Source organism: Ctenocephalides felis, unplaced genomic scaffold, assembly GCF_003426905.1.
Source record: "Ctenocephalides felis isolate EL2017-DRISC unplaced genomic scaffold, ASM342690v1 CF-g0.4_SCAFFOLD_03571, whole genome shotgun sequence".
Lineage (NCBI taxonomy): Eukaryota > Metazoa > Arthropoda > Insecta > Siphonaptera > Pulicidae > Ctenocephalides > Ctenocephalides felis.
In genome coordinates, this window is record NW_020539725.1 from 19,643,999 (window position 1) to 19,661,681 (window position 17,683).

At 26.7% G+C, this 17,683-nt stretch overlaps 2 protein-coding genes and 1 long non-coding RNA gene across 4 annotated transcripts in view; all 3 read left to right on the top strand.

Annotated features, from left to right (window-relative positions):
* Positions 1-6,370, top strand: part of LOC113385487 — a 33,381-nt gene extending 27,011 nt beyond the window's left edge. The window contains exons 2-3 of the long non-coding RNA XR_003368002.1: positions 5,620-5,769; positions 6,337-6,370. This is a non-coding gene — a long non-coding RNA (uncharacterized LOC113385487). The remainder of the gene's footprint in view (positions 1-5,619; positions 5,770-6,336) is intronic.
* The window catches only part of LOC113385483 (transmembrane protein 68-like), a 135,308-nt gene that overhangs the window by 99,176 nt on the left and 18,449 nt on the right, over positions 1-17,683 (top strand). The window lies entirely within an intron of this gene.
* LOC113385486 lies at positions 10,717-13,608 on the top strand. The gene is made up of 3 exons (XM_026623345.1): positions 10,717-10,774; positions 11,041-11,221; positions 13,474-13,608. The coding sequence occupies exons 1-3, from the start codon at positions 10,736-10,738 to the stop codon at positions 13,602-13,604; spliced, it is 351 nt and encodes a 116-aa protein (XP_026479130.1). The 5' UTR covers positions 10,717-10,735; the 3' UTR covers positions 13,605-13,608.

Below are 17,683 nucleotides of genomic sequence, written 5' to 3' on the forward strand. Positions count from 1 at the left end.
AGTTAATTGTGATATTATTATGAGTTAATTGTGATTGACGAATATACTCGTCATGGAGAAGTGGCAGAATTTTGTATATTGACGAGTATACTCATCAAGCGTATGAAACAAGATTTGCTAATTAAATTGAATTAAAAAAATATATATTCATACAAAATATATAAAATATCAAATCGTGTAGAGTATTTTGAGGCTATTCTATGTAAAGTAGGTAGTTGTAAGTGGCATTTTACCTTAAGGCAAGTTGCCTCAATTTCTAAAATTTTGGAAGTAATATTGTTAGTCAATAAGAATTCGAATTTAGCGATTTAAATAACATTTCCGACTGTTTAGTTGTATAGTAGTTTAGACTTTTCATCAAAAACTGTTCTCACTTCTTACATTTACATGTGTACTATTTCTGTGTAATATAATCTATACTTATGTTAACAAAGAAGTGAAATGTAGTAATAACATTTTTTAATATTGTAAAATAAACCCATATTTTTATCCGATATCTTACTAGCACAGCTTACTCTGTGATTGACGAATATACTCGTCATGAGCTCGATTTCGACGACACAAAATTGTTCGATGGGAGCGATACAGTTAACTGGTTAAATATTTAAGGTCAATGAAGTTTTTTTCGTGACATGAATATATAAAAAAAATAAAAAAAGAAAATTATGAAAATACAAAAACGCTATTTAGATTATTATATTCATTTACACGAATCTTCACGTATAACATCGCTGGCTCAAAAATATTAACACGATTTAATAAGCTCATACTCGAATATACTCGTCAATCACAAAGCAAGTTGCGCTGTCGGATCGGATGAAAAATATGTCTTCATTTTACAAAACTAATACTAAATTTTACTTCTTTGTTAAAATAAGAATACTACATATGTATTAAAATAAAAAAAAAACTAAGATAAAAAAATGTGCATATGTAAATGTAAAATGTAAGAAAAATGTTGATGGAAATCAAAGACTGTTTTCAAAATAAACAGTAAAAATATTATATAAATAGTTAATTCTTAATGATTAAGTATATTATTTTCTGGAACATTTCTGGAAGTTGGTGCAAATTGCCTTAAGATAACAACTACTTTTTTCAGTCGTGACCTTAAAATATTCAAAACAACTTAATATATTAGAATATATTTTGTTTTTTTTTTAAGAATTTTAATTTTAATAAAAGTCAATACGCCTGACGAATACACTCGTCAATCCACAAAGTTCTGCCTTTTTCTTGACGAGTATATTTGTCAAACACAGTTAACTGGTTAATAATATTCAATTAAAATGGTAGTTCTCGTGGTATAATAATAAATCCTATCAATAATTTGACACAATTATATTATTGTAACACATAACAATCTAAGTGCTATTTTAATAACTAATAAATGTTTGCCTTTATTGGATATTCCATGATCTTCTGAAGCTTGTTTTCTTAAGGACCCTCTTTTCACCATTTGCGAAGAAGGAGTAACAATTGAAGATTTTGGTCTGGACATGCTCATTAATTTTAAATGCGACTAATTTTAACTAATCGAAATTTATTTTGTTATTTTTGGAATTGTATTCACTTTTACACAATTTAATAACGAACCAATTTTTATTACACTACGCAATATATTTTTCGGCTAAATTTTTTCTAATAGCAAATTATTATTAATAGCATTTTATTCTAGTGTGAAACAGTTACAAATTAAATAAAAATTATGCTTAATTTTGAAACTTGAAAATAACATAAATTAAAACATTCTCCACGCTGCGTGGATACTGACTGACTTACATCAAATCAAGTTTAGGCATGCCTTGTACATCAGAGAGTTTAGTTTATATAAGTATACGAACACATAGGTAAAAACTTCTATTCTATTATAGATACCTATTCTTTCAATTACCCTACAAAACGATGTTTCATGTTAAACTGAAGTTCTAAGAATGAATAAAATTACCATTACAAAAAATAAATAAAAGTAAAATTACCGGAGATGCTTAGATTCACAATATAAACGTTAATAATATAAGTATATATTGAAACATTCTTATATAGTACGAAAATATAATAAGAAATGTAATAAAGGCAATTTATGTATAGTCGATATTGAATTTAATAAATTTTTGTGAAAAAGTATCTTATATAAAATTACATTTTTTTTTATTTACATTTAAGAATTATAATCTGTCGTTCTTATACAACATTCAGAAATTTTGATGGTAATTAAATAAAGGAAAAAAAGGTCGAAAGGTTACCCATTGGTGATCTATTCGATGTTGGATAAGTTTATATATTTATATAGATGTAGTCCTGTTATGAAAATATTTAATTAAGCCTACGAGTAATTGTACATATTATAGGATTACTAAAAAATATCAAAAAGTGGCCATTTTCTTCTGAGCCATTCAATGCCATGGATTTTTATTAAATTTTTGGCCAAAAATTACAAAAATATGCATAAATTAATATCTATTCAATAAAAATATATACATGTTTTCTTTGCTATCATACAATCTTTATGATTTTAAACCAATTGATTATAAATGCTTTGAGATTATTTATATTAAAAAAGCACATAGAACATAATGCTTAAGTACCAAAAAGGAAGGAAATGTAAATTGGTTCGAAAAGATAGGAAAAAGTAAACTAAATGGATAATAGATTTCCGTCATAAAATACAATAATAAGGACAATGTCGATCACGCAGTCAAAAGTAATTACCAAAACAATAATAAAAATGGCCTCACTTCGTGCAACTTGATATCAAGCAGTATCGATATCATTTTGTTTTTATTTTATAATATGGTCCAAATATGTTAGCAAGTAAAAATGCCATTTCATTAAAATTTGCTCTAAAATATATATATCACATTTAGAAGTATATAATAACTTCCTTTCAACGAGCAAGAAAAATCATTGAGTTGCCTTCTAATAAAAGATAGATAGTAAAATATGCAGAAAACTTTACACTGTATTCTAATTAAACGTCTAATAGCAAATAATTAGATTAACGTACCTTTAAACTACTTCTATTTGTCTTAAATTGCAGTATGATAACAATAAAAAATACTTGAATTGTTAAAACGATGCAGAATAAATATGTTATAAAAAATATAAGAGAAAAACGATGAACTTGATCTTGTAAAAATCACTTTTGTGTTTGGTTAAAATATCTTCAAATATTTTTATTTTCAAATATTAGTAAATGTATTACATTTGCCAAATTTGGGACAGACAGATTATGCTGAAAATTAATAATATTTAAACTTCATTTGAGAATATTTTATATGAAATTCAAATATGTGTATCAGACTGACGTGGATTAAAAATGTTTAATAAATTTCAAACCTAGCTTTAGTCATCGATTTCAAATGGATTCTTTTTTCATATATTTTATTAAATGTTTATTTGTGTCTGTATCTTTTATTTGTTGTTGGAATATCATATATATTTTAATATATATTGCAGAAGACAATCAATATTTCATTCGGTTCAGTAAATAATTTTATACTTTTTTTTCTTAGTGCGTGAAATCAACTTTTAGAACCTTTAATGTCAAAGCGTTTTTAAATAATAAATAAGAAAATTACCATGTTATGACATTGGAAATAATGTATTATTTCTTATTCCCAAAACTAGGATACACTTATTAATTATAAAGCCTTAAACACTTTGCTAAGAATTGTTCCTATCACCATACATGTGTGTATGATATTGATACCTAGTTTCGAAAATGAACTGGTGTATGTTTAGTGACCCCATAACAATAAGAATTTCGCTTCGGTTTGTATAATCGATATTCCAATGATAGACATGAAACGAACAATTCTCAAACTATAGAAAAATACTTTGGAAATATTAAGCCGATGGTTATGACTCTTCCGTTCATAATATACATTTAAAAGCATATATTGGCTTAGTCACAAAAGGAAAAGATGATTATATGTATATCTGGAATGTTTAAAAATTTCATTATAATCAATATCTGTATTTGATATGCTTTAATAGAAATATGAGATTTCGTTTTTTCCTAAAAGGCGAGTTACCAAAACCGATAATTTTGTTTGAATTTTTTATGTTTCAGGCATTTTTGATCAGTTTAAATGAGAAAGTGTTTGATATTTTTTGTACTACATAATTCAATTATTCGATTTGCAGATAGGTACTAAATCTTTAATAATTTCTTAAAATTATTTAAATTAAAACATTGGCAAAATGATCTACATTGACCATTTGGCATATCAAAACAAATTAATATTACATGTTTTTACTACTTGCATGCAACAATTTTAATGAGATGATTAAATCTTTTGATACCAATACTTTTAATGCTATCTGATCATTTTGGAATACTTTTTAAATAAATTGATATACCACATATTTGTGCATTTGTATGTAACATTTAATGTACAAAAAAAATATCTACGTTTTCGAGACAAGTGAGAGATCAAGTGATTGGAATAATTTAAAAAATATCGATTAGTACTAACTGTCTTGATTTGGTTGATTACGAATTATTGGATTTGTAGATATGTACTAAATGTTTAATAATTTACAAAAATTATTGAAATTAAAACATTGGCATAATGATCTACATTGACTTTCTAAAATATTAAAACTAGTTTGGTCAACGAATTTTAACATGCATTATCATCTAATCGACGACTTTAATAAGAGGATTAATAATGATATTAAGAGGAAAGTTTGGTATCTTCACTTTTTAAGCCCTCTGATCATTTTTTAAATAAATAAATTTAATAAATTGGATTAATTTAAAAAATAGCGATTCGTACTGTGTTGATTAGATAAGCAGATTTTAAAAGAGGCAGGCCCAGCCCTGTTGAAGATCCTTAGAAAAAACGGTCTGATTTTAGTTTTTTTTTTTTTGATATGGGCATATTTGAATATTTTTATTAGTGTCTTGTCTACATCTTATAAGAAAGGAATTCAAGTATATTATATAAAATATACTTCTAATAAGCATTAATAATCCTTGTGTTTTAATATGATATATTGTGAATAATGCTAATATTTCATTAACACAAAGAAGGGAACATAAATATATACTATTTACAAACTGCCAAGAGGTTTTTTTTAGGTGGAAAGTGACCTATTTTGATAGTTTTCTATCCAATTGTTTTGGTACTCCAATTCAAATACTAATGGTTTTCCTCAATGTTCTTCTTTAAAGGTCTATATTTTTAAGATGCAAACCAATCAACTTTTTGATCTATAGTATTTTCATTTGTACAACATTCTCTATACAAAAAATTTATTATACAATTTGAATTTTATATTGTACTTTTATATTGATAAGAGCGACAGTACTTTATTCAAAGGTCCCGGGTTCGATACCCACTTTGAGCAGTCACTTAGATATACTTAGTTTATCTGTATTCCAAGATGAACCAAAATGCAATTTAAATATTTATAAATAATAAATTATATCAATATCGATATATTAATTAATTAATTTCTAATTAATATATTAATTTATTTATATATAAATAAACAAGCGGTAATAATGAAAATTTATTTTAACTTTTATTTTATTAATAACTTTTTAAGATAAAAGTTTTATAAGTATAATGATAAATAATTTATATCATATTTTTTTTATATTTACAGTTATAAGATATCAAGATGAATTTCCGCGATAATTCAAATATCGAGTATCGAAAGCTGGATGCTCCATTGAAATTTATCAATAAAAACTATATCACCATAGGCGATAAAGATCGAGAAAAATATAGCAAAATATTGGCCGATATCTTAGAGGTAAATGAATAATAATATTGCAAGTAATAAAAAAGACCGATTTGTCCAATATATAATAGTAAATATTCGAAGTATGTGGCTAGCATAGCAATAGACCACAGTGATGATTATAATTTTTTTTAGTTTTTGTTATTGATGTTTGATTAAATAAAAAAAAATATCGTAATTTTAAAACAGCCCAACATGTAAAAGGATTGAAAAATATCCTTTAGAAAGTTGAAAATCTATTTATTTGGAAAAATATTCTAATAAGATTCTTTTTTTTTGGTAAGATTACGACTTAAATCATTTTTATTAACTTATGATAATAGGTAGGCCAGCCTTGAAATTTAACTAGTATTTATTATGCAAATTATAGGCCATAATAATAATTAAAACCAAAGCCTTTGCAATTGTTTATTAGTAGACAGGGAATAATACAGATCAATGCTATAAAGTCTTAATTAAAATAGCGTTACATTCATACAGTAATGAATATAAACTATGAATATATATAAACTATGAAAACTAAATTAATGTACTTTATGACATAAATATAGCTTTTGTGCTTTATTTCCATAATTTTAGGCATTCCGTAGAAAAATGGCCGAATCAGATGAAGTTTACAAAACTTTTGAAGGAGCGGTGCATTATACAGGTAATTTGAAATATTTTATCAGTTTTAGTTGATTATATTATTTATACTGAAAAAACTATGGCAACAATAATATCATAAACGATAAATGCAATAAATTATATACCAAAAACGAAAATGCATAAAAGATTTAAACGGCATTGCCTATCTGTATTTTCATTTATTAATCTATTTACTTGATTTTATTGGTGTTGTTTATTTTTTTTATTGGTTTTGTCGTTTTAACCTGAGTTATGGCGAGATAGCCTAACTTATTATTTGTTAATCAAATTAATTTTTTTAATCGTTTACTTTAAATTTAATTTGTTTGAAGATATTTGGACTAAACGACGAAAATTCACATAATTATATATAGAATTGATCTATGACAATCGCCGCACACCTTCAGATTTTTTTATGTCAGAACAAATGATATCTTATTGGACAGCATTTCCATTGATTTCCATAAATATCTTCTTTGTTTAAGTTTATGGTTTTGCTTACAACGCTTGTATTAATAATTCAATTATTTTATTTGATAATTAAGTGTATTTAATTAAAATTCAATACTTTGTAATTCAACGATGATTTTATTAGATATCGACATTTTTTTACTCTTTTTTGTTTTTGTATGTAAAATCATGACACACTTAATCTAACTTGGAGCTAATTTGCTCCACTTATATCGTATTGAAAGTACCATGATTTTTAAGCCTAATTTCATAATCACTTCATGCTTTACGCAATTTCTCAAGTATTGTCTTTATCTAAATACCATGGGATTCAGATTATGCATAAATCAATAACAAAATCACTAAAATCTTATTACCCAAATATAAATATGCATCCACTTTCACTTGATACCCTAATATACATTCATTTTTATGGAATAGCTCAGTTTGAATTGATTTCTTAATTTTTATAACAATATGTTCAGGCAGTGCTTACGACAAAGTAAAAGTTGGAAAACCAGATGAATTTGATTTGAATATAGTTATGAAATTGCCTGCTGCTTGGGACTACCAAAATGACATCGAGGTAATATCTGAACTACTGTACTGTTTGATTGTATTTCTTTTTGTATATATTTTTTTGGAATCTTGTTTATTAAATTAAATGGACGTTTTCCTTGAGTATATGAATTTACATAATCAATTGATGTAACATGCGTATTAGCACAGTATGTGTTATATTCTTGTGCGTTTAATCGAAAGTTTTTATATAACAACCCGTTAAGTTGCATTGGCATTTTTACAGTATGTTCTCTGCATAAATAAAAAAATGAGACTTTTGAGAATTATATAAATGCCTAAAATATACTTCAAGTAGGTAAATATATTCCATTTTTGCAAATATTATCATTCACTTCAACAGGTGAAGAATTCAAGTCCTAGCTACGTCACAATTAACGTAAAGTCGGGTTGCGAAAGATCATACAGAGACCCGTCTTTCTTAAACAAATATCAAAGGTAAGTATATATTTTTGGATCCTGCTCAGTTAGGAACTTTTTATCAATTTTTTGTGTCTGTAGTGTAGACTAATCGCCTTACTAATAATAATGAGCTGTAGGTTCTATATTTATTTTATAGCATGAACTCACTGAAATAACTATGAATTGTTTGATTTTATTATTATCATTGCTACGCATTGAAATAGGGCCTTGCTATTAGAGAATCACATTCTTTTCCTCTTTTTCTTTCTTGGTATAACACCAGCTTCAAAATTTCGCTTCTATGCTTCGTGTCTTGAGTCTCATCAAGTCATCGATCATCTAATTCTTTTGTGTCTAAGTCTCTTTAGTCCTTCCATTTTATCATCATCGACATCAGATGGCGTTTTTTGCAAATGGGTCCTCATCCAGTTTTCTTTTCTTTTTTCAATCATTAAGGCACGATGCCATGCACCACTAATTTTCTTAGCTATAAACCTTGCGGAGCTTGAGATCTTTCAAACGAATGCAATGCAAGCAAAATTCGGCAAAATCGGTTAGTGCGTTCTGGAGTTACATTGTCAGGAAGGAAAAGCCGACTTATTTTTTATATATATGGTCAATAAAAGTAGCTTAGGTACACATGATTTTTAGATACTAGGGATCAAAATAAGATACTTTGCCGCAGAAACCATACCTCTAAAATGAATTCTGACGTTCCTTGCAATGACCCAAAAATAAGGGTTGAAATTTGAAAAATGCCATTTTGGCCCATTTAGAGTGCCCCAATCGCGTCCAAATATATGACCGACCCCTACTAACTTTGGAAAGTCGATTTACCCATGCCCGCGGTTCATCCCCTGGGACCTCCCCCTGAGCGGTTTTTCAACATTCAACCCTTATTTTTGGATCAACGCACGGGACATCAGAATTTATTTCAAAGGTATGATTTCTTCAGCAAAGTATCTTATTTTGATCTCTAGTATCCGAAAATCATATGTGCCTAAGTGACTTTTAAATCGACCCGCCCTGATATATATATATATATATATATATATATATATATTTGTGTTTATTTGCATTATGTTTCAATATGCGTGTTTGCGCACTAAGTATTATAATTGATTTCTTTTCTCAGGGGTATAAGGATTTGGACAGATAACGAAGGATATTTTATTCAAGAACAATTCCATGCATGGATGGAAGGAGTTGTTAAAAAAGCATTAAATAAATTTCCCTCACATGGATTAGAGTACATCATACAAACAAATGGACACGCTATTTATGTACGTAATATGCATATTTAATTTATTAAATATAAGCCATAAAATTAAATATAAGCAACTAGCAATACTTAACCGAAATAGAACCTAGTACTAGCAAATCACTTAAGTTATAACTTAACTAAAATTAATATTTTGTAGGAATAAATTAACTTAATTCTTGCGTACATTTCAGATATCAAGATTCAGATGAATTTGATATCAGAACAATCTTTGTTCAATTATATATTTTTTAATTGTAAATTTGACCAAAATTTTAATTTGTTGTTAAAGAATTATTTCTTATGAAAGATGTTACTTTAGATTTAGATTTAGATGCAAGATATCAATATGTAGTTTTCAAATTGCCATATATAAATATTTCAGGTTAAGACAAAAAAATCAGGCCCAGCTGTGACATTGCAATGTGAGAGTCAAGACAGAAAGATAAAAATAGACGTCGATCTGGTACCAGTAATTCAATTTAATAATAATTCGTCTACTTTGTGGCTTTCTCCACCTGTTAGACAAAAACCTCTTCTTTGTTGTAAGGTAAGTATATTTTTTTATTACAATGGGCATTGTTTATAACTTTATTACACGCATGATATGTGAAGTAATATAATTAAGTTCATAACGTTTATTTAATTTGAAATAAATTTTGTTTGTGCAATTCTTATATCACTCTATAAATAATAATTATTATTTGTGAATAATTAATCTGTGACTCTGTGGTAAGAAGTTTGGCCTTTCAACCAGAAGGTTTTAGGTTTGATATCCACTTCTTTTAGCTTGATATCAAGCATTAATGATATCGCTTTTTACTTGAAAATATTTATAGAAATATGGTTTTTTAATGTAAGTAACCCTTCGCCAGCATTGCTGCGCCAAATTTCAAACTATTCGTATTAGGCAAATTGTAACAATATATGTAGTCTTATAAAAAGCGGCGTCTTACAAAAAGGATAATGCTCATCACTGCTCCCCTAATAGAAGTTCTGATTGGTCTTATAAAACATATTTAACAAAAATAATAGGCTGTATGCTTTTAAATGGACTTTAAAAATTTGTTATAAAATGTTGACTATATTTGTACTGAAGCATTTCGATTTATAGAAAACTTGGTGCGCTGTTCCTAAGCCAAAAAAGAACGGTTTTACTAATAAAAATCGTGAATGGCGAGTTTCGTTCACTGATCAGGAAAGAGATCTTTTATATAATAAAGGCCGCATAAAAAACCTTATTAGACAAATTAAGGTAAGTAAAAGTATACTATGTTTTTTTTGTTTTTTTTTTTACGTTGCAAACTATGCAAGTACATTCATCTACTATAAATTATGTATTTTATTTCAAATTGCTTTATTTGAATGATGCTTTATCTGAATAAGGTCAATTGAATTCTCTTTTTATTCATTCTTAAACTGTGATGCAAACGTCACAATGAATTGAATTAAAAAATCTAGAATTAAAAAAATATTTAACAGTCTTATTTTAGGCATTAAAATAAATGTTTAAAATTAAGCATATACACGACCATAAAACGTAACAACTCTTTTTCACAGAAATTGAAAAGTGTTCATGAAGAGACGAAAAGTTTACCAAGTTATTATGTGAAAACAATATTTCTTTGGGCCTTGGATGACAAAAGTCTCGATCAAAATATGTGGACCCAATGGTCAGATGGAGCGCTTTTTATGTTTGTATGTATATTTGCATATATTTTTTATGATTACATTTCACGAAGTAGATTTCGTAAAATTTGCCTATTATGTAAAGTAATGTAATGTTACAAAAAGCTCATTAAGTTACACATATCTAGGATATGAAAATCATATCTATCTAAAGATATTTTGAAAAATATTAGTTTATGCCTGGCTTTCTCTCTCCATATATGGTTTATATTTAATTGATTGATTTGGGGAATTCAATACATTATCATTAATAAATGATTCCATGAATATTATAGATGTTAAAAAGGCTACACAGTCATTTAGATGAAAACAAGATTCCTTATTATTGGGATTCTAGATGCAATTTGTTGGATGCTTTAGGATATGCCGTTAATAATATGAAATACAAGATTCAACGAATAATAAAAGAAATTGACAATTCATTAGATAATCCAGAAGTTCTGGCTAAATATTTGTGTGAGTACCAAACATACATAAAATATAATATATATAACTGTATCAGTACAAAACTTATAACCAATCTTCGCTTTCTGATAAAATAGAAAATTTATTGTGTATATTTTTATGAAAGTATTGCTCTCATATTACAAATGTTCTAACTCAAAAATTCCACACAAAAACAGCGAAATATGTTTTGAGTTATAAATCAATAAAATATATACTAATACTGTAGAAATATTAGCGGTTAGTTATTCTAATTAGAAAACATTATAGTAGATTTTATACTATATCAATAGAATGTTCAGGGCTTGCACCCGAATTTTCGAGTATTAGAATCTATTTTTCATTACAATTATTTGTTTTGTTCAGAAATCCGTCTTGTTAACTTTGCGATCTCGATTTCAAGTCACTCTGAGTCGTTTGATACCAACATTGGAAATAGTATGTGAAATGTGAACCAAACATTGTCTTCTTGTAGACACTTATTCAAGATTTATTTCAAAATTTTAAGAACCAATTGATTAAAGTCGATTTAAACTTGCGTTGATTAGTTTACCGAACCATTTTTTAATAATTAGTAGATAAGTTCACTTGGATCACATTTCGACATAAATCCAGAACCGATTTTGAAAATTTTCTGTTAAGAAATATCAGTTGGGAATCGTGATTATAAGTTTCAGTGTAATTTTTTGTTGATTTTTTTGCGTATTTGACGAAACTTTTTATTATATTGTTTATAATATTAACGAACGAACATCCTAAAAAAAGTGGTTTAATTTATAATTTATATTATTAAATTTATAATGTTCGGCTAAACGATTCTCCAATGCAGTATATAGTTTATCTATGTTTATTGGGTCGAAAAATGTCTAAAACAATAAAATCTATTAACATAAATGCGGATATTATACTTTTGTATTAAGGGGGTCTTCCTATGTGACGGCCTGTTTTTTAGGGATATTTTAGGATTTTTTTTTCTACGACCAGTAAATATTGAGAGCTTCAAGTTTTTTATCATTTATTAACACATATTTGGACAGTATAAATATAAAATTTCAGCTAAAAATATTCAGTCAAACTAGAGTTACAGCGCTCTGAACACCCCCGCCTCGAAAAAAATAGCTCCCACTTCCTCTACGATTCCGGCTGATCGGCTTATCTGACCAAAAAAAATAAACGGCGTTTTAATTTGTAGGCTTAAAAGCACGGAATGACCTATAATCAAATGAATACAAAAAAAATTGGATTTTTGATAGACATTTGAAATAAAAGTTGCAAATTAGGCGCGTTTTGTTTTTGTTTTTTACTATAAAAAAATCGAAGTTTTGAAAATTTTCCATGCGTTTAAACATATTGAGTGTGCCCTGTAAATTTCAAGTAATTCGGTCCAGCCGTTTCTGAGATACAATGGAGGAAAGTTTGAAAAACACAGTTTTGAGAAAAACGCGTTTAAAGATAAAATGATCGTTGTACTATATACTATATGTATACTTTTTAAATGGCTGTAACTCAAAAACTATTTAAGATATCGATTTGAAATTTTAATATGTTATTTTTAAAGGTGTAATGTACCGAAATATGAAAAGAAAAATAAATCGATTTTTTCAACTCATCACATAGGAAGACCCCCTTAAGATTATAAAAATTTCTTCAAATTACTATTAAAGTTACTCTTAAGTATTAAATTTACTCTAAATTACTATTAAAGTTTTGAAGGAATTATTGTAAATTCATTTATAATTTGGGTTTGATATTATTTATTAATTTATTAATACAAATTAGGATTTTGTTTCTCGACTAATTAATGAATATATTTTTTAAAACATTATTACTTGAAATTTATGAAGTATTTGAATTTATCATGTTGTATAATAACGCAGTTGACAACGATATATAATTGATAAATAGTGTTCTGATAAACAATCAAAGATACCTTATATTTTATAATGATTGTTACATAGTTCTTTCTAAAAATAATTAATTTTATTATATTGATATACTATATAATTAGTACGAATATTAGTATGTCTTTAAATTGGCAGAATAGAAAAAATAATTTTATTTTTAATGTTTTCTAATGAATTTGTTTGACTTTTAACATAATGTACTTTATTTTAAAACATTTTTGACATCGTGTTAACAATTGAGTCTAAATCATTAGGACGTCAGTACCTCATTGCTAATGGCTGTTTTCTCTTAACATATTTTACTAAGTAGAGAAGTCGAATTATTGCATATTGTTGTTATGATTTATATAATTTCTACAGTAACTGCAGATGAATTTGCGGACTTCAGGAGAAGATATGGTTCTATCGAAGAAGGGTTTGAATCATTGTCCATTGATTCTGCCCCACCAGTTAGTGATTTACGTGGCGATTCTAGGTGTTGCATATTATAAATGTGTTCAGAGAAATTATGTTTTAACAATTTTATTATCACTTTGACTGAAACTGTTGCATAGTTTCGTTTTATAATATTTTATCAATATTCACGTTTTTTAAAGATTTTATAATAATAATCTTATATCATGTTTTACAATTTCATTAATAAATATGTATTTGAATGAATGAATGAAATCATTTTATTCACTATTGTAGAAAATTTATTTCTTAAATGGGATGATTATTTAGAAATATTATATGAATATTTATGTGGAAAATAAGGCAAAATGAAGATCACATATCGCCTAGGCGCTTGTAACGTCCAAGAATCTTTGGAAATTCAGGATCTGTTCAGTTTAATACGAATCAAATCCCTGAGTACTGATAGTATATTGAACGATTGAGTGATGATTGAAATCAATTGATAACTAAATATATAAATCAATTTAAATTTTTCGTAATTTTCAAAAGAATTTAACCGTATTCAAATTATCAAATTTTTTAGAAATTATACTAATCGCTTAGTTGGATTAGAATGATTAGTTCCACGCGATGTTTGACCAAGACGCTTCGTAATTGCAAAATTGAGTGCAAAATTTTTCATTATTTTTTCGATTTTGAAAATTCAGAATCTATGAAAAAGGCATCAATTGGCAATCGTGCTGATTATATATTTGGTAAAGATCTGCCGAGGCGTTTCCTAATTTAAGCCGTCAAATATTTGTTGAAATTTTTTTCCCGATGCTAATGGTGTTTTGCGTAGTTATAAGATTAATATAGTCTTTAACTGAGATCAGTTATGTTTGAACATGAATATATTAAGTATATAAATAAATTGCAATATGGATTTTTTAACATCTTTTTTTTTAAAAAAAGTTGAATTCAAAAATACGTCTACAAGTCGATTTTTCTAAATTTAAATTATTTTTGCAAAAATAGTTGCTTCAACACGATTCCTCCACGAAACTTTAAAAGCATTTTTTCGAAACTGCATTTAACTTTTACTGGACCGGTTTTTACTTGACATTTTTTCAGAGTCTTCTTTATAGACTTCTCTTCAGTGTAAACTACACTCAAATCTAAACTCCTATTTATCCTATTTTTTAAAAAATCCCGAGTATCAAAAACGGTGATATTTCTTCTCAGGCAGTCGCTATTTTCTGAAAATAAGATTTAAACTTTTCCGTTGTTTATACGATTGCAATATTATTTTATATCAATAGTATATATTTTCTTCAGATTATTTCGATTAGTTGCCAAAATCATGGGTATGTTATTCAGGTGCCAAATTTTTGAGAACCCTTACTTCATCTACAATTAAAACTTTATGATTATTTTTTTATGTATTATCGAAATATTAACTAACTAGTGGTGCATGGCATCGTGCATTAAGGTAAATTGCTGAAACTTCCAGTACCATAATTTAATACTCGAGGAAAAAATTCAGTAATCAATAGATTAATAACAATTGTTCTAAATATTTTCAAATAGATAATTATAAGTGCTATATACTTTATCGCTCACATTATGTAGCGACGATCTTATTGCATAAAACACTTGAAAATGTTTACATTAACTTGCCGAATGAATCTGTCTGAGGATATATTTCTTACGATTAGAATAAAGCATTTGAAATATATACATTTTTAAAATGGATTGTAAATTTAAAATTTATATTTAAAGTATGACACTTTGTATATTTTAGTTTAATTTATATTTAAAAATTAAAAATCTTGGTACTGAACCCAAAACAATTGTAACAAAATATGATAATTTGATTAACATGTCTAATAATTATTTTTTGACCGCCTATATCATTTATTTTTTACTTTTTTATGCTAGACCTGCCTTTTTAAAAAAATTAAACAGTCATTTCGTCAAAACAAGCAAAATATTTTTTGAATCATTCAAATCAGGCGCTCGGTTTTCTCAAAAACTGAAGTTTCGTTTTTGGCATTTTTTGTCCCGTATCTGCGAAACGGCTGGACTTCCAATCGAATCAAAAATGATTGAAAGTACTGAATGATTCAAATCGGTTGATCCGTGCGCACGAAATCATGGACGAAAAATTGTATCCAAACATACATACACACACATAAGGTATGCCAAACTTGTGCTATATATATGAGATAATTTACGTGAGATATAATATTAAATTTGTTCTTATTACTGTGTTAATTTTATTGTGAACAAATTTGCAATTTAATACTTTTACTACATATACATAAATCAAATTTTACCTCTCACAGATATATCGTTCTTGTGCGGTCTGTGGAGTGAAGATAACGTATAATAAAATTACATTTTAATCAGAATGCACAAATGGGTTTCACGATTGAATGGTTTTTAATGCAAACCTTTGCACATGCGCGATCTCGAACGATATATAAGATCCATGGAACAGAGAAATATCTGATATTTTCGAAATATTCGCAATACTTGCCAAAATATTGTTACAATATACTTTTTTTTATTATTTACAAATGGATACCAGCAATAAAAAAATTGAGGAAATTTTAACTTTGATAAAGAAAACGGGAATATCGGGGAACATTTTGTTCGATCCTAAGATTACGCGGGTTTGTGAAAAATATGATTCAAAATGTAAATATTTTCAAAGGCAGTTTCTTTTTATTTATGCTGCTGTTTTTATTTATATTTTTTACTACTTGTGTAACTTCATTCAATTGGGCAGTGAGGTAAGTTAGTCATTTTATCTTCTCTATTTTATATAACTATATTGTGAAATATTTTTTTTTTATTTACTTATTGATTAAAAATTATTATTAAAAACATTCGAAAAAGCTGTCTCGCAAATAATTTTTATAGTTAGTTAAATAAAATGAATTAATAATTAAGATCGAATTGCAAAATTTAAAATTAGCAAAAATGCAACGCAAATTAGTATTTAATACTATCCAATTCTATTTATATACCTAAATATACCGTAAAAAGATTTTTATAAAAACGATAAAACGGTTGGCATTTTTTTAAATATCATTTGACCAGCAATCAGAAATTAAGGGCTCTTTCGATGATAATACTTAACTAAATTACGCCTGTTTTTATTAAAGGTAACCCAAGCACCTCTGTGTCCCTTAGTTGGCAATAACATTTCATAATCATAATAAATGTATCACAAATACACTTTTTTTTCTATAATATTGAATTTATTTTAAAATATTAATTGTGCATATTGATAAAAAAGTTGATATCTCGTTGTGTATATCAACCATATATCAATAAGGCCAAATGCAATTAGATAAAATTATTATTGCTGTACTAGAAATTATTTTATATCATATGATATTCATCAATATTTCATACGACCAAAAATATCACCACGGACAATATTTTTTCAATATAAAATACTTATAGTTAAATAATTTATAATATTTTTTTCTAATTTTTAATAAAAAAAATTTGGAATTTCATATTTATTTTAGGACTGCATTTTAAAAATGCCAAGAATAGCAAACGATATTTTTCGACCTCCTATCAATTGTGATTTTTGCAGGTACGTTGAATTCTATTATAATAATGTGATTTTTTTACTGTTCTGTAATATTAATAACTTCTATGATTAATATTTTTTTTTAATATCTGATATAGACTAATATTCTTGAAATTATTTCGTTTTATGGTCCATTATGTATCATCCTTCAAATGATGATTAATTGATTGTGTTTTATTATATTCAAATTGAAATTCCTGTACTGGGGATGATTATAACAGAGATTGATAGGAAAATTTGCAATATTTTTTTCATATTAAGGAGTCTTCTTCTAGTTCGTTGAGAATTAGGTGATTTAACAATTGCTTGTGATTTATTATATTCAAATTCAAATTCCTGTACTGGGGATAAATATGACAGGGATTGATAGGAAAGTTTGCAATAATTCTTTCAAATTAAGGAGTCTTTATATTAATATTTGCTATAAAATTATATTTTACAACTGAATGCTAAAAAATTTCTGTATTTTTTCTATGCAAATATTAAATTAAAAAATATAATTTCAAGTAATTCCTTAAATTCCTTTTATTTTGCTAAGTTGCACTCATCAGCAAAATAGATAATGATTGACGTACATGCGAA